At 47.9% G+C, this 13,131-nt stretch overlaps 1 protein-coding gene across 1 annotated transcript in view; it reads right to left on the bottom strand.

Annotated features, from left to right (window-relative positions):
- Positions 1-13,131, bottom strand: part of slc17a8 (solute carrier family 17 member 8) — a 68,030-nt gene that overhangs the window by 21,621 nt on the left and 33,278 nt on the right. The window contains exons 5-8 of the mRNA XM_052029790.1: positions 9,715-9,802; positions 4,689-4,775; positions 3,469-3,611; positions 1-150 (exon numbers count right to left, since the gene is read on the bottom strand). Coding sequence (XP_051885750.1) covers positions 1-150; positions 3,469-3,611; positions 4,689-4,775; positions 9,715-9,802 — 468 coding nt within the window. The remainder of the gene's footprint in view (positions 151-3,468; positions 3,612-4,688; positions 4,776-9,714; positions 9,803-13,131) is intronic.

Here is a 13,131-nt window from a genome sequence, read left to right as displayed (position 1 = left end):
CTTACTGATGGGAAAACCAAAGACTTCCTCGAAGTAGGCTGGCTGGCTGATGAGCAGCAGGTAGAAGGTCCAGCTTCGGCAGAAATTGGCCACAATGATGGCGTACACTGGCATGGAGGTGAAAAACTTCAGCCAGGGAGTCCTGAACTTCTGTGTGAGGGTTAGACAATGGGCACCATCAGTCACAACGTGGCAGGACATGTTCCTTTCTCCCAGTGGAACTGCAGGTAAAGTTACAACCTCACAGCTCCAGAGACCCGGGTTCGATCCTGACCTCTGATGCTGTCTGTGTGGAGTTTGCACGTTTTCCCTGTGACTGCATGGGTTTCCTCCCACATTCCAAAGACGTACGGGTTAGAAAGTTATGGGCATGCTATGTTGGCGCCGGAAGTGTGGCGACACTTGCGGGCTGCCCCCAGAACACTCTATGCAAAAGATGCATCTCACTGTGCGTTTCGATGTACACGTGACTAATAAAGAGGGCTTATCAGTAGGTTAATATGCTTGCTGTGGAGGAATGTGATTGATAGCATTGTTCTGGCAGATAGCATGGATTTGGTGGGCCAAATGGCCTCCTTCTATGTCATAAGGAAATATGTTTATCTACCCAACACAGCTCTCCCCTCAACCATTTACAATGGGAGTGAGCTCCATATTCTCACTACTCTCGGGGATAAGAGGTCTCTCTGAATTCTTTAGCAACACACAAAGCACTGGAGGAACTCAGCGAGTCAGGCAGCATCTATGGAGAGAAATGGAGAGTCAACGTTTTGGGTCGAGACCCTTCATCAGGACTGGAAAGAAAGAGGGGAGAGAGCCAGTATAAAGAGGTGGCGCAAGAGCTGGCAGGTGATGGGTGGCTCCAGGTGAGGGAGGTGTAGGCAGATGAGGGAGAGGGGAGAGTGGGAATGTTAGAAGTGGGTGACAAAGAGGTGAAGAAGTTGGAATCTGATAGGAGAGGATGGTGGAACATGGAATAAAGGGAAGAGGTGAGGAGGGGAACCGGAGGGAGGAGTGTGTGGGTGAGGGGCAGATGGAGAGGCTAAGGGGGGGGGAAAGAGAGAGGCGAGAGGGGGATTAGGGAAAAATGGGCAGAGCGAAGTGGTTACTGAGAGTTAGAGAAATCGATGTTGATGCCGTCAGGTTGGAGACTGCCCAGGCGGAATATGAGGCGCTGTTCCTCTAATCTGCATCTAGCCTCAACTTGACAGTGTCAGAGGCTGCGGACTGACGTGTCGGTGTGGGAATGGGAAGTGGACTTAAAAGAACCGCCGGGAGATCCCGGCTGGTACGGTGGACGGAGCAAAGATGCTGCCTGACCTGCTGAGTTCTCCCAGCGCTTTGCGTGTACTCCAGATTTCCAGCGTCTGCAGTCTCTTGTGTCTCTCTCTGAATTCTTTGTTGGATTTATTAGTGATTCTCTGTTAGTTACAATCCTCTATCTTTGGTGACATGTAAAATTATCTCTAGAGCAACAAACAACCTACGGGAGGAACTCAGCAGGTCGAGCAGCATCTGTGGGAGGATGGCAATCACTGACATTTTGGCCTGATAATTCCTTTCAACCCGCTGAGTTCCTCCAGTAGATTGTTTGTTGCTCCAGATTCCAGCACCTGCAGTCTCTGGTGATCCAACTTATCCCTAAACATATTCAGGCAGAGTTTAAACACTCTGGAGGTCGTTGTAATCAGCAACAGTGGTGCAAAGTAGCCAATATCATCAATGCTGGCCAATTTGCACCTCACCCAATGTTCCCCTTAGTTGGCTCTCATTGACAACCACTGCCCAAAGTTAAGATGATCCCCAGAAACTTTTAACACAGAGAGTTAACAACTGAGTACCCAAAATCCCTCTGGCTGTTTATTGCTATCTCCTGAGCTCCCCCAGATCTGAAGACAAGATTGATAGCACAGTGATTGAGTTACTGGGCAGGAACCCACAATCTAGACTACTGATCCAGACACTCAAATTTAAATCTTGTGGCAAAAATGGAATTAAAATTCAAGCAAATAATGCTGCAATTTTTTAGATGTCCCAATAACAAGAAACAGAAAACTACCAGATCACTAACGTTCTTTAGGGGAGGGAAGTATGCCATCGTCTAAGCTGTGGGTGACTCCAGACCCACTCACTGTCACTGGGTCTAAACCCTGGAACTCCCTCCCCAGCAGCACTGTGGGAGCACCTTCATCAGAAGGACTGCAGTGGTTCAATATGCCAGGGCAGGTGGAACTAGGGTTGGACAATATATGCCACATTGTCAATGTGTCCACATCCCTTGAGTGAACAAGCCCTCCAGTTCTGGCCCCTTTGCCATCCCTGGCAGATATGCCTTCAGCCCCAGGCCTCCTTAAAACTCTCCACCCCTTCTCTCCCCCTCCGAACCTTCCTCTCTGACTGAGCTGTGGACCACCTATCCCAGTAGCTTCTTACCTGGCTCACAAGTTACAGAGTCACATGTAAACAGGCCCTTCGGCCCATCTGGTCCATGCCAACCAAGATGTCTATCTGAGCTAGTCCCATTTGCCTGTGAGAAACAAAGGACTGCAGATGCTGGAATCTAGATGAAAAACACGATGATGCTGGAGGAACTCAGCAGGCCAGGCAGCATCCGTGGAGAAAAGCAGGCGGTCAACGTTTCGGGTCAGGATCCTTCTCCAGGACTGAAGAAGGGTCCTGACCCGAAACGTTGACCGCCTGCTTTTCTCCACGGATGCTGCCTGGCCTGCTGAGTTCCTCCAGCATCATCCCATTTGTCTGTGTTTGGCCCATATCCCTCTAAACCTTTCCTATCCATGTACCTGTACAAGTTCCTTTTAAAAGTTGTTATTGTGCCTGCCTCAACCACTTCCTCTGGAAGCTCATTCCATATCCCCACCACCCTCTGTGTGAAAAACCTGCCCCTCTGCTCCCTTTTAAATTTTTCCCCTCACCTTAAATCTGTGCCCTCTAGTTGTAGATTCCCCCACCCTGTGACCATCCACCTTATCTATGCCTCTCATGATTCCATATACCTCTATAAGGTCACCCTTCAACCTCTTGCATGCCGGGAAGGAAGCCCCAGCCTATCCAGCCTCTCCTTATAACTCAAGCCCTCCAGTCCCGGTAACATCCTTGTGGATCTTTTCTGCAGCTTTCTCCTGCAGAAAGTCCCAAACTTTGGTTCAGTCCCAAACTTTGCCTGAAAACTCCTGAGAAGTTCTTTGGGCTGTTTGACTGCTTTAGTTATTGAATGGGCACCCACAGGTTTGGATCAATAGACCACTATCTCAACAACTACATTATCATACAGGCCTGGGTGAGTGAAAGAGTTAGGGATAAGCAGCGAGAGGGGCTCTGAGTGCTTAGTTGCTGGCCCTCCAACCTCTGGGTTGAGATTTTCTGGGGAGGTTTTCTTATCTACAGCAGTTGCTGCTGGTGTTCACTGTGGCCAATGTACCAGACCATTGGTACCTGCTGCTGTCTCACCTGATTGGCATTGACGAGAGACGCCCTCTCCCCAATACTGGTCTCAATGTACGTCCTCTCTTCGCTGGTTATTGTCGGGTGCTTTGCTGGACTCTGGTAGGCAAGGAGCAGCCAAAATATGTACCATATCATTCCAAATATACCTGGAAAATGGGAATGAAAGCATGACTACACTCCAGGTGGTTGAAGCAGACGACAGCCTATGAGGTTATACTGGGGCCAGCGATCACTGGGCCAGGCTGTTCCAGTGTGGCCCAGTGTAGCCTTCCACTGGGACCCCTGTCATCGCCAGGGGAGTGTCTCAGCAATGGCAGCCAGCTGCACTCACAGAACGGCTTTGACAGCTGGTGAGGCCCTGTCCCAAGTTCCTGGGTGGTCAGTGTTGGTGAATGATTTTGACGTCTACAAAATGCACTGTGGTCACCTTGGACAGCTCTTTCAAGCCCATGACTTCCACCAAGGGTTTCAGGCACAGGGGAACACCACCCAACACATGTTCCCCTCTAAGTCAGACACAATCCTGATTTGGAAGTATACCGTCAGTCCCTCACTGGGTCTAAACCCAGAACTCCCTCCCCAACAGCACCTTCACCAGGACTGCAGAGATTTAAGTGGTTGGTTCACCACCTCCTTCTCAGGGGCAATTAAGGAAGGGCAATTATTGCTGGCCTTGCCAACAATGTCTAGATTGTGACAAAAAAAGGAATAAATTAAATAACTTACCTCACGCCTTCACAGACTGTCTCTTTAATTTGCCCCCCTAACCAGCTAATCATACCTGACACATCTCTCACCTACCCGTATCAGACAACCCAGCCTCTCAGCTGAATGCTCCTCTTGCATTGGCTGCTTCAGCTGTGGAACACGAGTCCCTCTCTCCTCAGTGGAAAGGTTGTGGGTTCCAAGTCCCACTCCAAAGACTTGGGCACTAAAGTCCAGGCTGATGCTCCAGTACAGTACTGAGAGAGCGCTGCATCGTCACCAGTGCTAACTTTCAGATAAGACGTCAAACTGAGGCTTTGCCTGCTCTCTCATTTGACACAATGAAGTACAATCGGAGAGAAGTTTTGCAAAGTTGCCCCTTTGACTTCAAGTTCAGTGATGTGAACTTCCCCGCAACACCAGCTCCTTGCAGTTCACCTGTTGCTGAGGTGACCCTCGGCAACAAGGACCTGAATAAATATCAGATTTAGCGGCCACTCAACTCTCCTGGGACTCACCATAAACGTAGAAAACAGAAGACCAGCCTTTGTATTGGACCAACAATCCAGCGAGCGGCATTGCCACCACTGCCCCTGCGTAGGAACCTGAGGGGGACACACAATGAAGGATGAGAGAAGACCTCACTCTGTGGGGAACCCACCGTACCTCGTGACCAATTATCCCACAGAATCTGCGGGAGGGGTGGAGAGGTGGGGGTGTGATCACTGTACTGAAGAGGAATGGGAAAGGAAAGTGGAGGGGACAGGAGCAGGAGACTTTTTTTAAGCACATCAATTTACTCCCAATTGGAAAGGACTGTGGGAATTCACAAGAGTGACGTCCTTCCCAGCTTGCTGTGTCCAGCTGGAAAATCCTTATTTCTCCTGGATCCTGACTAACACTCTATCAGAGTCATTGAGTCACACAGCACAAGAACAGGCCCTTCAGCCCACCTAGCCCATGCCCACCCCTTACACTAATCCCATTTACCAGCACTTGGTCCACAGCTTTCTACCACTTGGTGACGCAAGTGATTATCTAGATGTTTCTTAGGGACATAGAACACAGAACAGTACAGCACAGGAACAGGGCCTTCGGCCCACGATGTTGTGCTGAACTAATTAAGCTAATGAGGCGTTGTCAGAGTCAGATGTGAGAGTCTCTTCCTCTGGCATCTCCTCAGGCTGTGTGGTCCAGAAACTGTACTGAAATACTGGATTGAGTCTGATGTAGTATTGACAAGCCATGGAGCTCAAGGATAGTTAGGGCTGGGCTATAAATCTCAACCTAGCCAACGGCAGCCAAATACCATGAACAGATACTGAGAAAAAAATCAACGTCCTGATTGCTGACGCTTTGGCCACTGGGATCTTTATTCACTCCATCAACACCATTCCATCTCCATTAAATCTCCTCTTCACCCTATCTGTTCGAAGGATAACAGCCCCAACTACCCAGTCTCCCTGCAGAACTGAGGCCGCACATCTCTGGGACTGTTGGTGAAAATATGTCCCTTTCCCTCCCTAATGACATTAACGATTATGGTGCCCCTGAGATACCAAAAACATCGCAAGGAATATTAACGTATAGTGTAAACTAATGCCAAGGTACATATTAGAGCAGAGGAGAGAAATCAGACAGGTAGGAAACTCTTAAAGGGAGAGATAGTTGACAGACAGGAAGCTTTGGGAAGAAGTGATTGGTTCAGATTTCTGAAGCATCACCTCTTTCGCCTCCCCTTCCCAGTGGTGCTGCCACGTCCTCAAACCATTAATCCTCCCTCTTCTGTTATGGTCACTGTAGCATTTCTTCTTACACTCCCACCTTTGCACTACTACACTTTGCACCATTCCGTTATTTTGTGCTCATCGCTGTATTTATTGTTGTATTTATTATTCCCACTGCACCCTGGTGTATGTGACAATAAACTGATCTGAACCTGAAAGGGAATTCTAGTGCTTAAGGTCCAGGCAGCAGGAGGCACCGTCACTGGTGGTGGCAGGATTGAATTTGGGATGATCAAGACTCTGGATTTGGAGAAGAGCAGAGACCTTGGAGGGTTGTGGGGCTGGAGAGATTACCAAGGCAAAGAGGGATGTGGCCACGAGTGATCTGGAAACAAGAGGGAGAGTTGTGAAGTAGAGTTGTTGCTTAAGTGGGAGTCACTGCTGGCCAGTGAGCACAGGTGTGATGGGTGAACAGAACTTACAGAGGGAACAGGAGCAGGAGAAGGTCATTTGGCCTTCCAAACCTGCTCCACCATTCATTAACGTCATGACTGAACTTCCAGCTCAACACCAACTCCCTGTTCTATTACACATTCCACTGTGCCAGCTACAACATGGGCAGAAGGGTTTTGGACGACCTCAGGTATACAGCAGTTAGAACAAAGTGCCTTCAGAACTGCAAAAGAAAATATTAAATCTTTAAATTTCACAGCTCTGTAACATCAGAACAGTCTCATTGTTAGCTGCTGATTATATTGGAAGTCGCTCCTTGTTAGATGTGCAATGGCTGTATTAAAGGCTTCCGTTTTGAAGCAATATTAATATGTCTCCATAGCAACAGACGTCCCTTCCATCAGATACCAGTTACCAGGTGAACAGCTACCTCATGTGTGTGGATCGAGCACAGGGTGAAAATTAATTGTGCAGCTGTGTTCTGTCGTCAGAGATTGCTGCATAGAAAGACGAGCTGATAGCATCAGCGGTTGGCTGGTTATTTCCTGGCAGTTTGTGGTCAGAGCTCTTGCTTCCCAATGGATCCACGTCATGAAGTGCAGAATGTCTACATCCCTTCAACTGCTCAGGTGAACAGGATGTGGTGTTCCGGCCTGGGTTACAGGTGCCAACTATGTCGGTATTGGTCACACGCTCCACCTTCAACCCAACAGGCAGAGGATACAAAAGCCTGAAAGCACGTACCACCGGGCTCAAGGACAGCTTCTATCCCACTGTTAACAGACTCTTGAACGGACCTCTCATACACTAAAAGATGAACTCTTGATCTTCCAATCTACCTTGTCGTGGCCCTTGCACCTTATTCTCTGCCTGCACTGCACTTTCTCTGTAACTGTAACACTTTATTCTGCATTCTGTTTTCAGAGAACATAGAACATAGAACAGTACAGCACAGGAAAAGGCCCTTCGGCCCACCATGTTGTGCTGAACTAATTAGTAACTGAAAGCTTACTAAACTAGTCCCTTCTGCCTACACAAGTCCATCCCTCCATTCTCTGCATATTCATGTGCCTATCTGAGATCCTGCTCATCCCGTTACACTGCTGGAGAGCTTAAGACAGCAAAACAAATTGAGCGTGAGGATATATGTAGCTATGCAGCCATGGTAGTGTAGCGGTTAGCATAACGCTGTTACAGCGTCAGCGACCCGGGTTCAATACTGGCCACTGTCTGTAAGGAGTTTGTACGTTCTCCCCGTGTCTGTGTAGGTTTCCTCCGGGTGCTCTGGTTTCCTCCCACATTCCAAAGACGTACGGGTTAGGAAGTTGTGGGCATGCTATGTTGGCGCTGGAAGCGTGGTGACACTTGCGGGCTGCCCCCAGAACACTCTACACAAAAGATGCATTTCACTGTGTGTTTTGATGTACATGTGACTAATAAAGAAATCTTATCTTAAACACTTCTGTCGTATTTGCCTCCACCGCCATCCCAGGCAGCCTGCTCCAGGCACCCACCACTCTCTGTGTAAAAAACTTGCCCCGCACATCTCCTTTCAATTTTCCCCCTCTCACCTTAAGTGCATGCCCTTTAGTATTAGACATTTCAACCCTGGGGCAAAGATACCAGCTGCCTACTCTATCTGTGCCTCTCATAATCTTATAAACTTCTATCAGCTCTTACAAACTTCATCTTTTTCACTACCTCAATGTACGGAATGATCTGTCTGGATGGCACACAAAAAGCTTTTCACTGTATCTTGGTACATGTGGCAATAATAAACCAAAACCAAATCCAGAAGGTCATGGTCCACCCCAGAGACTTGAGCACAAAACTGGTGCAGAACTGAGGGAGTGCTGTATTGTCGAGGGTCTGTATTCTGATCAAATTGAACTGAAGCTTCACCTGACCTCTCAGGTGGAAGCAAAGATCCAGCAATATCATTTTGAAGAGGAGCAGGGGACTTCCTCCCGAGTCCTGACCAATACTTCCCTTCAACCAGACTTCTATAATTGTTATCTAAATTATCTTCCCTCCACACTCTCGGTCCTGATGCATGGTCTTGACCCAGAACGTCAACCATCCCTCTACCTCCACAGATACTGCCTGACCTGCTGAGTTCTTCCAGCAGTTTGGTTTTTGTTGCAAGGTTATTCATTCACTGGATGTGGCTCCGATTGGCCAAGCCAGCATTTACTGCCACCCTCACATGTCCTCATGTGAAGAGGTTTGTTGGCCGATTCAGACTCAGCCATGTTGCTGTGGGTCTGGAATCATAGATAGGTCAGAGCAGGTAAAGAAGGCAGATTTCCTTCCCTAAACAAGGTTAGGGAACCCAGGAGATGGTTACAAACAAATTACAGTCATCAATACTGACGCCAACAGAGACACAAGCGAGACTGCAGATGCTGGAAACTGAGAGCAACACACAGGAAATGCTGGAGGAACTCAGCAGGTCAGGCAGCATCATGGAGGGAAATGAACAGTCGACATTTTGGCCCGAGACCCTTCATCAATACAAACGCGAAGTTTTTCTTCCTACAGAATTGTTTAATTAACTGAATCTAAATTTCTGAGCAGCCGTGTGGAATTTGAACGCAGGTTTCCCAATTGTTCATGAAGGGGTCTCCGGACAGCTAGTCGAGTAACACAACCTAATGCTAGCTTTACCCCATTAGTTGGACATCACCAAGGCATAAAAGGCTACGGGTCATGTACCGGTAAATTAAATCAGTGTTTGATGTTTGGTATGGGGCATGTTGGACCAAAGAGCCGGTTTCTCTCATATAGCAACATGCAAACCAACAATGTGAAATGGAAGAACATTAATAGTTATGCAGTGCATCCTGAAGTCTCTACACATCTCCAAGATGTTTCACAGCCAAGGGATTTTTTACTGAAGTGCCAACAAGATAAACAAAACAGCGAACTTACACCACAAGGACCTCAGGAAACAGCATCTATCTCCTGAACATATGGGAATGAAGAGTCAATATATGTAGATGGGGAAGGGATGTGGTGAATTAAAGGTTAATTAGAAATAGAGAAAAAGAAAGTGAGGGAAAGAAAGATTACTGGATAAAAAATGATCTTTTCTTGGTGACCTTTCTCAATACCACTGCATACATTTGTCCTACATTAACTCTAGCAGCTAAGCAGTGTGTGTTCAGCTGCCCAGCTGCCGTAAAGTCTCAGTGTCTCTTGGTTCAATTGGCCCAATCGCGTGCAGCATTGGAAACTAACACCATGGTGTCTAAACCCTGAGAGAGCGTCCCAAAGCTCACATTCCTCTCTGGCACCCAGCTATTAACTCCATCACTGCCTGGGGGGCAGCTGACTAAAGGGTAGTGACAGCAGAGACACTGACCACAGAAAGATATCGTGGCCAACCGGCTCCTCTCCAGCGGTGGGGCCCACATGCTCCACAGTCCGTGGCATGCTGGGTAGGTAACTCCCTGTAAAAATAGTAACGGTCATTAACAGTGGTAACTACAATTAACAATAACAGTGCAGCCTCACACCACCCCGGCCCAGACGTACCCTTGGCAAGGAAGTTACGCTCCAGCCATACAAAGGTCTGGAGACACAAGAGACTGCAGACACTGGAATCTGGAGTAACAAACAATCTGATGGAAGGTCTCGACCAGAAACATTGACAATTCCTTCCCCCCCCCCACAGGTGCTGCTCGACCCGCTGAGTTCCTCCAGCAGATTGTGTGTTGCATACAAAGCTCTGGTTTGACCATACCTGGGGCAGTGGGGGCAGTTCTGGCTACAATATCTTGGAGGGAGTACCGTGTCGAATTATCGGTACGATACCTAAATCTCCACAGTCTGGGTACATGGAGAGGCTACACAAGCTAAGCAAAGCTTGTATTGCCTTTCATAACCCAGGTCATCCCAAAGCACCTTACAACAATGGGATACTTCTGAAGTGCAGTAATGTGGGAGTCACAGCAACCAATTGGTTGAGCAGTTCCCTCAGACAGCAGTGTGACAATGGCCTGATAAACTGTTCCAGCTCATGCTGAGAAATAAATATTAGCCCAAGAGAGTGGAAGTATATTTTTTTGTTCCAAAGAGTACTGACAGATCTTTAACATTGATCTTAGAGAGCAGACCGGCACTCAGCATAGTGTTTACACGGAAAGACAGCTCTTCTGACAGGGTGGCATGTCCTCAGTACAGCACTGATTTGTCAGCTGAGATTTTTACCCAAGTGGGACTTGAACTGAATATAGAACACTATAGCACAGTACAGGCCCTTCGGCCCACAATGTTGTGCTGACATTTTATCCTGTTCTAAGATCTATCTACCCCTTCCCTCCCACATAGCCCCCTATTTTTCTATCATTCATGTGTCTATCTAAGAGTCTCTTAAATGTCCCTAATGTATCTGCTCCCACAACCTCTGCGGGCAGTGCACTCCATGCACCCACTACACTCTGTGTAAAAAACTTACCCCTGACATCCCCTTTATACCTTCCTCCAATCACCTTTATGTCCCCTTGTGTTAGCCATTGTCGCCCTGGGAAAAAGTCTCTTACCCTCCACTCGATCTATGCCTCTTATCATCTTGTACACTTCTATCAAGTCACCTCTCATCCTCTCTCCAAAGAGAAAAGCCCTAGCTCACTCAACCTATCCTCATAAGACATGCTCTCCAATCCAGGCAACATCCTGGTAAATCTCCTCTGCACCCTCTCTAAAGCTTCCACACCCTTCCTATAATGAGGCGACCAGAACTGAACACGGCCAGAACTGAGAACCTTCTGAATGAGCTGAGAGTGCTGGCAATGGTGAACAGCTTGTGCAAACTTGCGGGTGACTTGGCATTTAGATTAAAGGATTTGTCTCCGTTGTTGCAAATCCCAGGGAGAAACTGAAACAGTTGGGGGGGGGGGGGGGGAAAGGGAATTATTTCTGCCATTGGGAAGTTGTTCAGGATGAGGATATCGAGTCTTAAGTTTGGCTCTGACCGCCCAGGGATGAAGTTAAGAATATTTCTGAATACAAAGGTGTTTAGAACTCATCCACAGACAACAATTGATGTTAGGTTCATTGCTGATTTTTGGTAACATCTTTTTAAACCAGGGTGTTATACTATGGGGAAAGGGTTTAAACCATAGAACAATACAGCACAATACAGGCCCACCATGTGCTGACCTTCAAACCACTCCTAAGACCATCTAACCCCTTCCTCCCACATATCCCTCTATCTTAAATTTCTCCATATGCTTACCTAACAATCTCTTGAACTTGACCAACATATCAGCCTCCACCACCACCCCAGGTCATGAGATTTACATAGTTCACAGATAGCTGTGACTTCTTTAAAGGATGCAAAGTATTCAAGGGGGAAGGCCAACTTTCTTCTACATAAAGCTGTTCTTTCAGCATCACTGGGTCTAAATCCTGGAACTCCCTGCCCAACGTCAGTGTGGGAGCACCTTCACCAGAGGGACTGCAGTGGTTCGAGAAGGTCGTTCACCCCTACCCTCTCAGGGGCAGTTAGGGAAAGGCCTTGCCAGAGATACCCACTGTCCATGAATGAGTAATCATCGCAAAAAACGTAAGTTGAAAGATTTGGCGGAACAGTCAAAGATCTCAGCTTTCAATGTGATTGGCATTTAGTGTAACCTGGGATGGAAGGGGGAGGGTAGATGGAGAAAATGGTTTATCATGTCCTTCGGAGGTTTGAGCTCCATGGGTTAAGTTCCACCGATCTCGAGGAGCGGCGCTCATAAAGGAAACAGGCCAGGGTTACCGCTAAGGATTCCCAGCTTTATCTCCTCCTCACACAAGGCACTGCACCTTAACATCACATTTCCACATCTGCCAGGAAAGGGAATTATTACAGGGCTGTGGGGAAAGAGTCACAGAGTCACACAGCACGGAAACAGACCCTCCGGCCCAACTGGTCCAGGCTGACAAAGATGCCCATCTAATCTAGGCCCATTTGCCTGTATTTGGCCCCTGTCCCTCTAAACCTTTCCCATCCATGTACTTGTCCAAGTACCTTTTAAATGTTGTTAATGTACCTGCCTCACCCACTTCCTCTGGCAGCTCGTTCCATATACTCACCACCCTCTGGGTGAAAAAGTTGCCCCTCAGGTTCCTATTAAATTTTTCCCCTCTCACCTTAAACCTATGCCCTCTGGTTCCTAATTCCCCAACCCTGGGAAAAAGACTGTGTGCATTCACCCGATCTATGCCCCTCATGATTTTATGCACCTCTATAAAATCACCCCTCATTCTCCTACACGCCAATGAAAGAAAGTCCCAACCTCCCCAACCTCTCTCCATAGCCCAGTCCCTCGAGTCCCAGCAACATCCTCATAAATCTCCTCTGCCCTCCTTCCAGCTTAATGGCATCTTTCCTACAGCAGGGTGACCAAAACTGAACACAATATTCCAAATGCAACCTCACCAACGTCTTGTACAACCTTGTACGAAAGAGCAGGAGAGTGACTGATTTGAAACCTCTTCCAAAAAGCAAGCACATCGCAAAGGGGAGAATGGCCTCCTTCTATGCTGCAAGACTCCACTGTGGCACGGGGAGTGAGTGGAGCCTGTTGTGCCATTCACAGCAAGGCTGCTCAGTGCACCAACTCCAGGCTCCCCCCTCAGCTGCACATGCCTGAAGCTGGCAAGCCTCTCAGCTATAAACTGGTTAACAGAGTGATCACCTCTGCTTTTCATAGGAGAGGGCTCCACACATCCCCCTCAGTGGTTCCCAACATCTTCCCTGAAAGGCCTGGCCCTCATGAGTGCTTGGTGGTCA

The sequence above is a fragment of the Pristis pectinata genome, chromosome 15, assembly GCF_009764475.1.
Source record: "Pristis pectinata isolate sPriPec2 chromosome 15, sPriPec2.1.pri, whole genome shotgun sequence".
NCBI lineage: Eukaryota > Metazoa > Chordata > Chondrichthyes > Rhinopristiformes > Pristidae > Pristis > Pristis pectinata.
This window is presented reverse-complemented; position numbering and strand designations above follow the sequence as displayed.